The sequence below is a fragment of the Oryzias latipes genome, chromosome 12 (assembly GCF_053564925.1).
Source record: "Oryzias latipes strain Hd-rR chromosome 12, Olatipes_Hd-rR_3.1".
NCBI classification, from domain to species: Eukaryota; Metazoa; Chordata; class Actinopteri; order Beloniformes; family Adrianichthyidae; genus Oryzias; species Oryzias latipes.
The window spans coordinates 15,488,410-15,503,192 of NC_136248.1; the positions used below are offsets into that span (position 1 = coordinate 15,488,410).

At 39.1% G+C, this 14,783-nt stretch overlaps 1 protein-coding gene across 2 annotated transcripts in view; it reads right to left on the minus strand.

Annotated features, from left to right (window-relative positions):
- The window catches only part of LOC101155447 (matrix metalloproteinase-17), a 135,163-nt gene extending 120,998 nt beyond the window's left edge, over nucleotides 1-14,165 (minus strand). Inside the window, exon 1 of one of the 2 annotated variants that reach the window (XM_011481917.4) lies at nucleotides 13,623-14,165. In XM_011481917.4, the coding sequence (XP_011480219.1) occupies nucleotides 13,623-13,742 (120 nt within the window). In that variant the 5' untranslated portion in view covers nucleotides 13,743-14,165. The remainder of the gene's footprint in view (nucleotides 1-13,622) is intronic. The other variant, XM_078955749.1, reaches the window with a different exon arrangement.
- Between the last annotated feature and the right edge of the window lie 618 nt (nucleotides 14,166-14,783).

The following is a 14,783-nucleotide window of genomic DNA, read 5'->3' on the forward strand; positions in this document are numbered from 1 at the left end:
TGATCTAGAAGTGGAACACAGACAGGTATGATCTTTAAGCCTTTGTCACACAGCCACTATTTTTTTTTTTTCATATACTTTATTTATCCCTCAATGGGGAAATTCTTCTCCGCATTTGACCCATCCCCTGGGGGAGCGGTGAGCTGCAACTGAACTGCGCTTCCAGCGCTCCAGACTGCGACCAATTGGTCGCAAAATGCGACCAAAATTTGAGAATGTGCGACTGAATTTTACATCCAGTCGCACATGTGCGACCAGTAAATTTGCCTCCCCCACCCTTCGCATTTTTTATACATTAAACGTAGAAGGGGCACGTCAATGATCGATGAAATAATCATCACGCAGGCAGACACACACACTCGCGCACATACTCATGAAACGCGAGCACACACTCGCGTGATGCCCGTCTGTGAGGCGGCCAATGCGTGTGAGAAGAATAGGGAAAGCCACTGTGAGTGGCTAAAATGCGTGGAGGGGGAGGGGCCTAGAGATAATCGAGCGCCCGTAAACATCTGTGGGAAGGAAACAGAGACAAATATCACAACCTGATATGTGCGTCTAAACAAAGAGCAAGCAAACTATTGATTCGTTCTTCCGACCTGCGGCTAGTGTACCAGGGCCAGAGTCTACAGAAGGGGTCTCAAACCCAGCCCCGCGGGCTATTTGCGGCCTCCAAGATGATATTTTGCGGCCCCCGCCTATATATGAAAGTTTAATGTTACTGCAGCCCGCCAGTTTGTCTGAATGACACTTTTTCATTGTCGTGCACGGAGATGACCAACCAATCACAGTGGGGTAAATGACTCTTGGGGTCGGGACAATGACGGGGCTTGAAAGCAGGAAACCTGACAGCCCCCTCCACGGACCACATCAAAGAGTTCCTTACTTTCCTTTTTAGAACGTATCTATTCGCTCGTAATTTTCTACATACATGCAGTCCGTGCTGAACTTTTCTCTGAGTCACACAGAACCGGAGGAAGGTTTAGGTTTTGGTTACGGTTACGGCGGCGCATCAAACGGTTCTCGTGCACGGCTGTTACGCAGCTCACCGCTCCTGCGGGAGATGGTCTGCTGACGAGAATAAATGTCCCACACCTACATGCGTGACAGCTAACGGGGCTTGAACTTTAAACACGCTCGAGCAAAAAAAACATTAGTTTTAGACTCACTGAAAATACGTGGGGAAAATGCAACGATAGATGTGTTTGAGTTGAACCGGCACCTTGCCTGGATCGTTGGGGAGACCAGGCCGGGGGGGGGGGCTGTGAGATGAAGGCGAATCTGCAGCAAGACTGAAGGACAACAGGAAGTTGGAGTTGTCCTTAACATTCAATTTAGTATTAATATTCCTCTCCCCCTTAGTGTGATCTGTTTTATATGATTATTTTAATGTTTTGTAATGTATGTAGCTTTTTTTAATCAATTGGTATTTTAAATTATTTTAATTAATCACTCAAGTACAAAAACCATCAGGACACATGTCCCATAATGCATTGTTTTGTAGTCTGTAGGGCAGCTTTCAGTCAGTTCAGTTTCCAGCTGTGTCCGGGTAGGTTTGCCCCTTGCTCCCACCCCTTTCTCGCAATATGTTTGTGATGATTGACAGGTGATGTTGGTGCAAAAACAAAAATATATGTCACACACCAGGTGATCTGCTCAGCGTTGAGTTCACCTGGGTGATCTCAAACACACTCATTGTGCATCTTGGCTGCACCTATTTGGTGTCACCAAGATAAATTTCCATCTGTTTTCTTTACTATTTGTACTGTCATGACAGCGATGGTGCTGTCAGTTTACCTGTTGTTGCATCTTCAAAAGTGCAGAATAAAATGTGACACTGAATTAGAAACAGCACATTGTAATTTCTCCATCTATTATTAAAGCATTTATTAGTAATACAGAGGAAATTAGTAGATTTGGTTAGCATGTTGATTTACGGTATGCGCCCCTAAATTTTCTGGTTGTGCCCCTAAAATTTTCAGTTAGGGGCCACAGTGCTCCTAGTGAAAAAAGTTAGTCTGGAGCCCTGGCTTCGGAGGCAGTAGTGTTAAGGGTCTTGCCTAAGGACCCTCACTGAGTGAATGTTAACTGCTCGCCATTGATATGGTGATTGCCCCCAGTACCATTGTTTCTTCCCCTCCGGGAATCGAACCCTGGATCCCTGCATGGTAGCTTCTCACCTAACCAACCGAGCTACTCAGCCGCAAACTACGTATGTTTTGCGCATTTTTCACTGATTAAATGTGGCTTTTTCATGATACATGTGTGATATACGTAAATCATATGTGTTTCTCATCATTCGTCGATGTGTAGAAGATGTCCGTCAAGGGTTTCAGCCAACATCGTCTTTACGTGAATTCAGTTTGTTCAAAATTTTTGGTTGGTTGAGAATTACGCAGTTTATGCATAGTATATGCGCAATTATTACGTAAATCTTACCCAACTGTGCGTGACTTTTGCGAGATGCATACACAAATTTATGGCTTTTATCAAAAATTTTATGGCCAGAAAATGTATTGGGAAAACATTTTTTTTTATTGGACCCTTTAATCTTTTAACACCAGAGTTGTCGCTGGGAGACCGCAAATAAAACACGCACCTGGAACTACTGTAACTCTTCAACCGTTTACGCACTTACCATGATTCCAACAGATTAAAAAGCTGAGAAAAGCAGTTTTACGCAGTTATGTAAAGTGTTTATGGCGCAAAGCTACTGTTCTCCACGTCAAAATGAGTTGGTTTAAGTTAATGTGTGAACACCTCACTACTGTTCAAAGCTGCGTTCTCACTTCAGAATCTGTTGAATTACGTTAATAAATAGTTAAAGAGTCACTTTAATTTCAGGTACGTCAACACTGGAATAAAGCTCCAGTGTTGAAGGCCTAAACAAGACACTATTACAATACTTACATTCCAGTGAACTTCGATTTACTAATTACTAGAGGCAGAGTTTACTATTTTCCTTTAGTTAAGTGAAATTCGCTAAATAAGCAGTGCAGTTGCTTTGGGAGGGCCTCTGAAACAGAAGTGATTGAGAGTTTTTGCAAACTAGACCACATTTGGAAAAAACTATTTTCAAGCACTATGGAAAATCCTTTCCAATCCCTGACATTCACCTTGAGTGTGCTGTATGTCAATAAATGCCATAACAGATTACAGCTCTAAAATGCCATCAAAAATATCTACAAACCAAAAGCATTTCAGTGATAAATCATAATGTTGAGTCAAAGTTGCCGTCAAAATCTGCTATGGTGTAGTTTGAGCACACAGTAAAACAAAGCCTATATACCTTGTGACTCCAGTGTAACCAGCCTCCAGTCTCACTACATTCCAGTCTCTTTCAGCCTCTCTATCCTTGGGCTTCTGAGTGCAATCAGAGGCATCATGATTTGTTGGTAGGCAGCACAGAAGCTGCAGTGTGAAACGCAGGAGCGCCACGGAACATTTGATCTGTCTGAGACGGAGTGTGAAGGCTCGGAATTTAAGATTGAGGAAACAGATAGAAATTCAAGGGGAACGGTGTGCTAATGAGGCCGGCCAGACCAGCTGCATAAAAAACATATTATAGCTCTCTGAACAAAAACGGAATCACCCATATTAACAGCTTCTTCTTTTCCTCTCATTGTAAAAACTGGTGAGCCGCTGCTGTTGGGTGGAGGATTAATGGCGCTTGAAGAAAATGAGCTGGGATTCAGTGCAATTCACTGAGAGTGGATTTCTTTTTTCTTTTCTTTTTTTGCTAAACAGTTTCAAAGCTATGAATTTATTTTGGTGCCAAACGCTACTCGAGTTGCTGCTCTGCTTTCCCTACAAAACACAAGGTTGCAACTCACTGACCTTATTAAGAAACAAATAACAGGAATTAGTAAATACTATTTTCCAACCATCATTTAATTTGAAACCATGCAGGGCAACCAAAATAACTTTTTTGAAAAAGCAACATTAAATAAAAAGGATTTGTAATCGTAATAACCAACTATGTTTAATAACAAACTCATTTTTGTGCATGTTAGTGGGGAAATTAGCATATTTTTTTCTCTATTATAATTGCTCCTTCCTGAAATAAGTTTATTTAGTAAGAATATTTGTTTTACTGCAATAGGCGGAGAAGTGAAACATCTGCAACCTTACGAAATTTGATGCCAGATTATTTTTGAATTTTTCAACATAAATGAAACAGCGTAATTGAATAAAAAAATGTAAATGATACGGTTCCTTTTCCACCTATTCTTAAGGTGTTGAGTTTATTTCTTGGCTGTGAATGTTTCAACTTTTTACCTTAAATTGAATTCCACCAGAGGCAGGGTAAAGAGTAATTAAGGGAATTTATCAGCCGCTAATCTGGTCAGCTCACATCCCCTTATCAAAAGGAAACCCTGTTAGATTGGGTAAACAGTTTCTCTAGGAAGCCCAGTTTTGTTGAAACAAATAGTCCTCAAGAGGAGCGTAACACGATGAGCAGAGCACGAAGATCACATAACGTTTTAGCTGTTATGACTCAGTTCCCTCCAGGGCTAAGATGGCTAGTAAGAGATTTGCGGTGAAAGATATAACTGGATAGAGGCACAGTGGAAAATAAAATCAACATATCCCATCTGTGTTTTACTGAACGACTGAACTTAAAGTCTACTCTAAGTTAAGTTACTCTATAAAAAAGGGAGACACACAATCCCGGCTCAAAGCTAAGTGTGAGGACTTGACAGCAATAGTAGCCCGTCAGATGATGGATGGAAGTTCATTTGTTTGTTCTTGCATCCTGAGAGAATAGCACTCAGAGTCACACGTGTATGCACAAATGCACACAAAAATATAGTTTCTGTGAAAGGTGAATAATGCGTTCAACCATCTAATAATATCTGTTTTTTACGGCCCCTTCAGTAGTGTGGAGTAATGCTCTGTGTGTGTGTGTCTTCATGCTCAACAAGGAATCCATCACTGGCCAGCTCAGGGTTGTCACCATCTTTCATGGTGAACAAAACCTGGAGTTAGATGAGACTGCTTTGACAGGGTTTCAACTTAAAGAAAAAAAAAACTAAAAGAGGTAACTGACGGTACCCAAAAGTATGGCTGTGGATTGTTACTAAAGTGATTTGATTTGTGAATTAAGATCAGAGATTCGCAGACTAAACCATGACTCTTAATATTTATTTTATAATGTTTGAACGGTTGCTATATGCATGTCTTTTTACCGGATGTATGAATATTAAATTATTTGTATTTAACACTATCATGTTATATTACTTTATTAACAGGAAATCCACATCATCAAAACAAACTTGATTTTTCAGGAAAAAATAGCAGTTATTCTAAGGGACATCATCTTTTTGTCAATGCATCGTACAAAGTGTGACACTTTACACATGCTATAATGATGGTTAGCTAGGGTCATTCTAGTTTTAAAAGCTTATTTTGGTAAATTTCATGTGTGGTCAAATTACTCAAATTATCCTTATTTTATAAATTTACCGTGTTTAGGTTTGTTTTTCATATTGTCCTCAAGCCAGACAGTTTTTTTTTCGTCAATCCAGTGATCTTGTGAAATTATCTAAGCTTCAAATGTTACTGGCTTTAAACTACTCCTGTCAAATACATGTCTGTTGCAATTTTAATGTGCTTTTGTACATCTGGAAATCTCAACAATTTTGACTCTAGACCTGCTTCTTAAAACTGTCTTTTAGTCTTTGATCCAGACCTCAAACTACCTGTCTCAGTCAGAACCCAAAGTCTTTATTGTTAATTTCATTAAAAACTCTTTACAAACCAAATATTTGTATACTAAGTTTTTTTCTGTTTACTTTAGTTATTTATTTTCACCCAAAGATAATCAGAACCAAAGTTTCTAAAAGTAGGACCAAATGTCTGCATCCAACATTCAGTATCAGGGGAGGGATTGGAGGGTAAAACTACAAAACGATTCCCAGACACGGCTGTGCTTACAGTTCACTGGTTGTTCAAGAGATGGGTCTAATTCTAAGAATAAATGTCACACGCTGAGGTGTTCGACCACAAATCAGACTTCATCTATAGATAAGGATCAACTACTGGCAAGAAAGAATAAAAGTCAGACTAAAACAAATTTATTTAACCCAAAGTCTGCAGCTGTAAGCTTTTTAATTTGTGGTCTGCTCCTAAACTGTTGTCATATGACACACAACTACACAGCTGTGCTTAATGAATATCCCAAAAGAGAAGGAAAATGCAACAAAGACCATTTTTATCACTGACTTCATATTCACTTCTGTAGGCAGCAGGCTGGGAACTGGCAGGGTATAGTAAAGTATATTTAATGCGTTTTATTAAGAGTCAATTATATAACTCATATTAATGTAATGAGATGTAAAATATTTCCTTGCAAATCCTTTTGGCAGTTAGAAAAAGTAGAGAACTATCCTTCAAAGAGCGGCATCACTATAACCCTTCTGTCTTCACATTCACTTAAGTCAATAGTCAGTTGATGATTTAATAAAATAATAATTGAATGTTACTTAGAAAACTTTAACTGCAAGGTTTTCTGGGATTGGCTCTAAGCAAAGTTAATTTTCACATATCATGTCTTATGATTGGATCTTATGATTCTTTTTTCTTTTTTAATTGAAAAACAACGAATACAATTTTCCAGATCAACATGCAAATCCATCAGTCCAGGGGGCTGCAATTCATTACTGTAATTTCCGGACTATACAGCGCACCTGATTGTACATACATAAGCCACACCTGTCTATAAGCCGCATGTGCCCACATTGAAACATGTGTTGTAGAACAAGATGTGTATCTGCTGAAATCGCTGGCGTGTGTAAGAAAGAAGAGAGAGCGCGTGCAGCGCAAGAGGGAGTGAGAGTGCGCATTCATGTTTGATATACAGAGTGAAGGGGAACTGTAATAAAAGAAGGTTTCCCCAAGAAAAGCTGTGAATTATTCTTTGTTAACCCACTCTGGAGGTTCTGAGGGTCCGAATGGGGAAGTGAACCCCAAAGGAAGATCCTCCTCAGTGTCAGTTTGGAATAGCGTCAGATATTCTTCACCACACACTCTCTCAGTGTCTCCTTTGTTGTCGCTGTCAGTGTCACTTTCATCCTGAGGCAAATTCACTCCTGATTTTGCGCTGTCCTCTCCGTCACGCAGCAGACCGGCTTTTCCAAACCCGTTGGTGATGGTAGCTGCATCATTGAATAAGCCGCAGGGTTGAAAGCGTGTCAAAAAAGTTACATTAAATTAATTTTAATCCAGTGTGCCCTATTGTGTGGAAAATGGTTACAAAAATGTACATTCATCCGAATACTTTCCCTAACCCTCCAGCTTCTTCCTATCACTCCAATTGTAGGGTCATTTGGAGGGATAAGTCTGTCCGAAATAGTTTTTTGAATGGGAAACCCTCACGGCGTAGTACTCTGCATCCCCACACCGCAAGGGTAATCCACGTAATGCTGGAGGAGGAATGCATTTCATCACGTGGGTGTGCTCTGAAGCACAGAAGTATACATGTGATGATTCTCTTTCGGCTTTTCCCATCAGGGGTCGCCACAGCGAACGAGTCGCATGGTAAACTTGGCAATGTTTTACGCCGGATGCCCTTCCTGACGCAACCCTCTCAAAGCAACCGGGCTTGGGACCAGCACAGAAGTAGAGAAGGGAACAGGGAGCAGCCCAGAGTCGAACCCTGGTTTCACGGACGGAAGGCGCCGCAAACCAGCACAAGCTAAACCGGCGCCCACAGAAGTATACATGTAATTGTAAGTAATGACTTTTGTTTTAGCATGACTTTTTAAAGTTATAAAACTGTTGTTGTCATGCATTTTCCGAGTGCTGGCAGCTAAGCGCCAATGTGGATGATCAGCAACTATTGATGACATTATCGAGTAGGAGTGACGTCCAAATTAAAAGACACTATTATTCTATAACTCTCCATTTGGAGGGCTAAATGTAAGTGTAGGGAGAAGCCAAAGGGGCAGAGGAAGAATCCAGATTCGGCCACAGTGTTGTATTTTTTGAATAACATCTGATACAAGTCATGACCAAACGAAAGGATGAACACGCATCACAAAAACGTTTCCTTACCAACAGATGGGGACTGTGCACTTTGACCTGCAGTCTGAATGTAGGCGAAGGACACACTCAGATCTGATGTCATTGAAATAACCTGTGTGGCCCATCTACCAGCTCAAAGCAGCCCTTAAAGCCACAGCGTAAACCAAAACATGAATCAATTTGTGCTTTACATGAAAGACCATAGTAGAAAACATAAAATGCATTTAACTTTCATGTGTTTCAGTTTCAAAAAAGCCATGCCCAGTGATTCTTACACACAGTCAAATGATTTGCTATAGATGTATATTGTTACATGGCATTTGACATGCGTTTAAAAACGCACTGAGCGGGCATTCTTGAATGAGCGTTTGGCATTTTGTGTTCACACTGGACTATCGCCCCCCAGCACTAGTGCATGTACTCACAGTTGGAAGAGGCTTGGTGGGAAATGTTGAAGAGATGCGAATCTCATGAATCTTGCTCCAAGCTTTTCCTTTCACAGCTCTATTTTGATGTATGAAAGACTTGGTATTATACTATTTTGTTCGGGAACAAACCGCAATTTTTGCAACAGTTGGCACTTCCATTTACTGAAAAGGACGCTACCCATACATCCCAACAAGTCCCTGATTGGTCAAAAATCAACAGGTTTGTTATTCAATGGCTGTGCATTTTGTATGTAAAGCCTGACTTACAAACTTGAATAGTAACACGCCAACTCGCGAGTTGTGACAGCGGAAGCTCAAAACGCGCATATGCATGCATTTACATGGATTTTTCATTAAAAGCAGTCACTGGTGCAGGATGTCACATACCCCAGAAGAAGCTTCCATGCTAAGCAAAAGCTAAAGAAGACTAAAAATTAAATGTGTAAATTAAATCTATCACGGTCCTTCAGGACATATACAACAGAACACGCTTCCAACAGTCCAAGCATTTCACTCATATCCAAAAGCACCCATTCAATGCTGAAAAGTCTTAAAAGCAGAAATATACAAGTGCTAAGTCAGAGGGTTTATGAGCCGCAAATTTCGTTCAAGTCACAGGGGCTTCAGCATTAAGCAAGCATTATTAATTTAAACCATAAAAAATTCATCCTTTACCTGTCAAAATTGGGTTTCTTTAGCACAGGATGTGGAAGAAACATGTGGTTTTACACCAAGTAAAAAAAGTTCTTTTCAAAACAAAACTGCCTGACCTCCGTGTAGAGGCTTCTGAAATGTAAGGCCACAGAAGTAAATGTGCTGCACTTTTTATTTGCTGAGACCGACATATACAAACTGTACGCTGTAGATGTCATAACAATAAAAAAAAGCTTTCCAGAGACTTCGTAGATCACACATCTCAGTCTACAATAGGACAAAAGCTTCCACTTAAAGTATTATACCCTCAGATATGATAAAAGCATTTGATCTCGTGGCACTACCGCGATGGACATACAATTGTTATTCAATTCTCTAGAAGAGTTTATCTAAGACTTTCAGCACAAAACTGGTGCGGCTCTGTTACTGTTAGGCCTTCAACGAGTATATCAAAACTCGGATGACCACAATAGCAAATCTAAGCATATGTAAAAGAACTAGGAAACAGTTTGAAGGATCTCTAACAGCTGCTTTAAAATCTGTCATTTGAGTATTATTTTTACCCTTATGTCAAGAATTTAAACATCTTCAAATAAGGAAAGAATAAAAAATAACACCTCTGTAATAATATCAATAACCCCTCATTAATCTTGACATTTAAAATAGCAATAAAATATAATTGCAATATGGACAATAGTTTGGTGCAGTTATGCAGTATAATTTGGAGTCTTAACAGTGGGAATGTTTACAGAAATGGATCTAATTGTATTTCTTTAATAAACACATAGTTTTTCCATCATAAGCAATCTTGATATTACTCTAGGTGCAGCATTTTAAATAGATTAGTAATAGAGGAAATAATGGCTTTAGGAATTGGGTCAGTGTAGACATCAGTGTGGTTTTCACATAAATAGAAGGTGAATATTGGGTCCCTTCAAGACATTTTCTGATATTACACCAGATTCTTTAGCAGATATGAATTTATAGATAACTAGGGCTACTTAGCTATGACTAAAATTAAGAGCGTGAAAAAAGAAATAAAACTTCTATCAATTTTTCTTACGTTTTGTGGGGTAGGGATTTGCATTCTCGCTTCACAGACCCAGGTTCGAGCCTCAGCAGGGTCCTATTCGTGTGGAGTTTGCTTGTTTGTTCTCGTTCTTGAGCAGATTTTTTCTGCAAATATCCAGCTTCCTCCCAAAGTCCAAAACATAAGCTTCCTGGTTGACTGACCTCTCTACATTGTCCCTTAGGCGGGATTGTGGGTGTTAGTGGTTGTATGTCTTTGTGTGGCCCTGCAATGGACCAGCACACAGTCCAGGGTGAACCCCGCCATCATCCAACAGTGGCTGGGTAGACTCCAGTAACTCCATGACCCCAACAAGTGGTAATTGGGTTTAGAATTTTGATGAATGAATTTTTGTCCCTAATTTTCCCCATGGGGTTGACAGAATGATAGACAGTGGTCCCTTGCTATAACATGGCTCACCTTTTGCAGCCTTGCTGTTTGTTTGTTTTTGTTCATTTTGTGCATCCTGATTGGCTGTAGACCTTTGTCAATCAATATCGTCTGTGCCGTATCTCCAGAACAAAATGGGTTTAGATTTGAAAAGATGATCTTGGCATTATGTAAGGGATAATGTCAGACGAAGTGTGCATTTTTAGAAATTAACGCACCCGTGGTAGCCAGACTTGAGTCTGTGCTCCGCGTTGGATGGTTGCTTCCGCGAAGTGTTTTAATTTCTGATGATGCGCTCTTCAAAGGGCATTCTCCCATATACCATGGTTGCTTACAAAAGAAATAAATATCCAATCAATTCTTAGTACTTTTTTCTTGTTATTTTTTTCAGTTTTAAATAGTTTTTTCACAAAAAGTGGACTATTAGCAGACTATTTGACACGTGGTGTGGCACGTTGTCATGGTACTGGCTGGCTTTAAAGATGATGAAGCAAAAGTTTGTTTTAAAGAAGCCAGCACAGTGATATAGAACATTTAAACTATGTGACCGAAACGTCTTTTTTAGGTGTGCGTGTTACTACCCCTATGGATTGTCACTTTTTAATGCACACCCATCAGCCAATCAGAATCAAGTATTCAACCAAACTATGTTATAATCTTGAATATTGAAACTATTTTTCAACAGATGTTTATAGATAGACATACATATCAATGGAGAAAAGATACAAATTGTCAGCCAATATAAATAACTTGAGTTATTAATGGATTCAAAGCTTACTTTTAAAGCCCTTGTTGATAAACTGAGTTAAAAAAAATCAAGTTTAACCTTTCAAATGTTCACACAATTCGAAATGAATGTCACCTGAACATGCAAAAATGTATTTGCATTCTATGATTTTCAGTCACTTCAACAATTCTATAACTAGTTGGTCCCAGGCTGCTCAGAGTGCAAAAAACCACTGGAACACTTGTACAAACAAACAATTAGAATTATGGATAAAAGAAAACCAAGACACTACCATAACTATGTAATTTAAAAAAATGTAGTATGTTAAACAGTTTTCCCTATTTTGCAAATATAAAACTTATATACTGTATAAAGTACTCCACAAATGACTCCAGATCCTCTGACAGAGTTTGTCAGTGAAAGAAAAAGCATTGAGCAAGTTACTCATGGCTTTGTCAGAGACGACTGTCAGCTTCCTCTGCACAGGAGTACTTTTGGTAAATCAGCAAGGAGTGCCATTGCGTAGAACCAGAGAGTAGGTTGCAAACAACATTTAAAAAAAATGTAAATTCAGTACAGTAAAAGATAAGCCTTATTTGATGTTATGATTATTCTTTTTTTATATATATATTTTATCATTGTTTTAATGTTATGCTGTGATGCTGTTTTTGTCTATTTGTATAGTAAGTGTTTGTATATGTATTTTACTGTATATGTATTTTTGTTTTTAACATCATGGCCACGAGACTACAGATGAAAACTAGCCTTGGCTAGTTCTGGCTTTTTTTTAAACAATGTTTATCAGTTTTTCCCCTTTGAAAGAAACCTAATTAAAGTTTAAACTTTGACAGTTAAAATAAAAGAGCGAAAATGTTCGTGCCTGTCTGAAAAAAGTGAATAAAGTGTCTAGTAAGAAGTTTTATCACCTTTAAACAACTACAATTATTGTAAAAAATTAAGTTGACTACATTGTGAGTTTTGTCGCTTGTGGGGTTAATTTTATAATGTAACTTACAAAATAAAAAAGGGAACACTAACTGAAACCACTGAGTAACACGGACGTACTCTTGTTCAAGTCAAGATTGTACTTGTTTGGGGCAATGCTGCCCCCCAATGAGCAGCTGTTGTAATTGCATGAGGCACTTAGTCCACTCTCAAGAGTATAGTGTGAAAGCAAACCAAATCAAGCTATACATTTTCTTTTTTATTTTATTTTGATGGGGGGGGGGGGGGGGGGGCATGGTATTTCAAGAAAAAAATGCTGAAATTTAACAGTGTTTAGGAGCGTTTTAACTTTATTTTTTTCTTTTTAAAGCGTGACCAATAACCCAGACATCCTGACAGACAAACTTGACAAAAGAAACATGTCACAGGTACTGTTGAAAACCTTCTCAGATGTGGCCAAACCGACCTTTTCCGAAGCTTGAAAGGAATTGATTCGGAACTAAAGCACAATAAATGATGTCTCGATGTCAGCAGTGACTTTCAGGGTTTCACACAGTAAGAATGCGTGGGTGGAGTCAACTTTATGGCTTTGGGGATGAGTAGGCTTTTTAATTATCAACTGAAGGTATTTACCTTGAGTTTTGTCACGGCGTGAAAAACGACCCGACATAAATCTACGCAAAGTCGATGTTTTTGCAAGATGTGAAACAAGAAATCAAAATAGAATGGATGCAAGCATCAGAAAGATTAGTTCAGAAACACAAGAAATCAAAGCAGATAGTAGAAGTTGGAATATAAACAGCAAAAAGATAAGAAATTGCATGTTATTTGGGGAAACGTAAAGGAAAAGGCGCTGAAGGTGAGCAATTAGGGCGACAATCTGTATTCCCCATACATTTAGAAGATTTTGAACGCTACAGTAACAGCTAATGAGAGCTCAGTTCAATGAGGAAAATCTGGAGCTGTCAGCTGTCAAGCACAAAAGTTTAGGGTTTTAAAACAGTTGCAATTAAAATTGCATCCTCAGTCATGGATGCTGCAAATTTCCCTAAACCTATCCAGGGGATGCTCCGTTTTAACCAGGCTTTGGCGCCTTTTCCATGCTCTCACAGCCTTTTAAGGTGGAATAGAGAGTCAAACCCCTGTAGCACATATGTTTTATGTACTATTTATTGTTGTGCTTCATTCCTACCTCCTTGACTGGACTGCAGAGCCAAGTTAAAATTCGGATCAAGTCTTGGAAGGAGGATGACACTGTAAGTGAAGCCATGAGAAGAAGACGACAAAGGGAAGACTTGGAAAAACTTCCAAACCTCACCTGTTTTTGATCATTTATTTTTTATTTTTTAGAGACTAGGGAGGGGAAAAAATGTGGAAAACTTACCACCCCCATGTCCAGCTGCTCGGTGGTCAGTGAAGGAGCTGCTCCAGTTAGGGGCAAACAGCTCAGTATCTGCAGCAAGAGCAGCATCTTAGGGGACATATTCCTCATCCACATGTGCATTAGCAGCAGCAGCAGAGAAATCCTGATTCCCTATGACAGGCTCTTCCTGCAAGGCTTTGACGCCGACAGCCGCATTCACGAGGTAAATCACAAACCGATATATCAGGGGGGGGAAAATAGTAATAATTATAAATTTGTCCCCCAAGAAAGTCTACCTCACTGTTGAGCGCAAACGCCTAAAACCCATGAAAAGAGGAGCGTCTGAAGCAGCGGAGTCCATCGGAGCACTTTGTTTTTTTCCGGCAAAAACTTAAAAAAAACCCGAACACTCTTCAGTCAAGCGGAGGCGGCGTTCTCCTGCCGTCTGAAGTCCTTCAGAGGTGGGATCCCTCTGGCTAGAGGCGCCAGCTCCGCGCTCGGTCACTGACTCTCAGCGAGGGCAGGAAAAAAAAAAAGAAAGAAAATTAAAAAAAAAAAAAAAAATGAAAGCAGCAGCTGCGCGCGCGGGCATGTAGCGCGCAAGCTAGCATGAAACCTCGTGGAGTTTCCTGAAGGAAACCCAAAATAAAATGCTCGAAAAATGTCTAAATTCCACCATTCAGTCATCCAATTAATTCCAGGTACAGTTCAATATCTCAATAATTATCTAAAAAAGAAAGTATGTTTGAAAACAATAAATAAATCATTCCCTTAACTCAATTTTACACAAAAATGCAATTAATTATCATTGTATAGTACAAATTCGAAAAAAGTGACAATTTCACTGGTGTGTTCTGCGAAAAAACATTTTTTACATTTCATTTCAATATTTTATTTAATTACATTTTATCTCTAATTAAAATTAAATAATTTGGTCTTATTGTTGTTTTCAAGTTATTAAATTATATAAACCAGATTTATGATTAATCTTATCAAACTCATGTTTAATAATGACAGAAACGTCACAGGAAACTATTCATCTTTACTTTTTATCCTACGATAGCCTGGTTTTATTTTGAAAGGTCGTTTTCCTGCTTTCTTTTTTTGTTTTAATATGGAGTTCATTTCTAACTTCATTCTAACAGCTGTTGGAGAGTTGGAGTTTGGTTGGGGGGGGTTGTT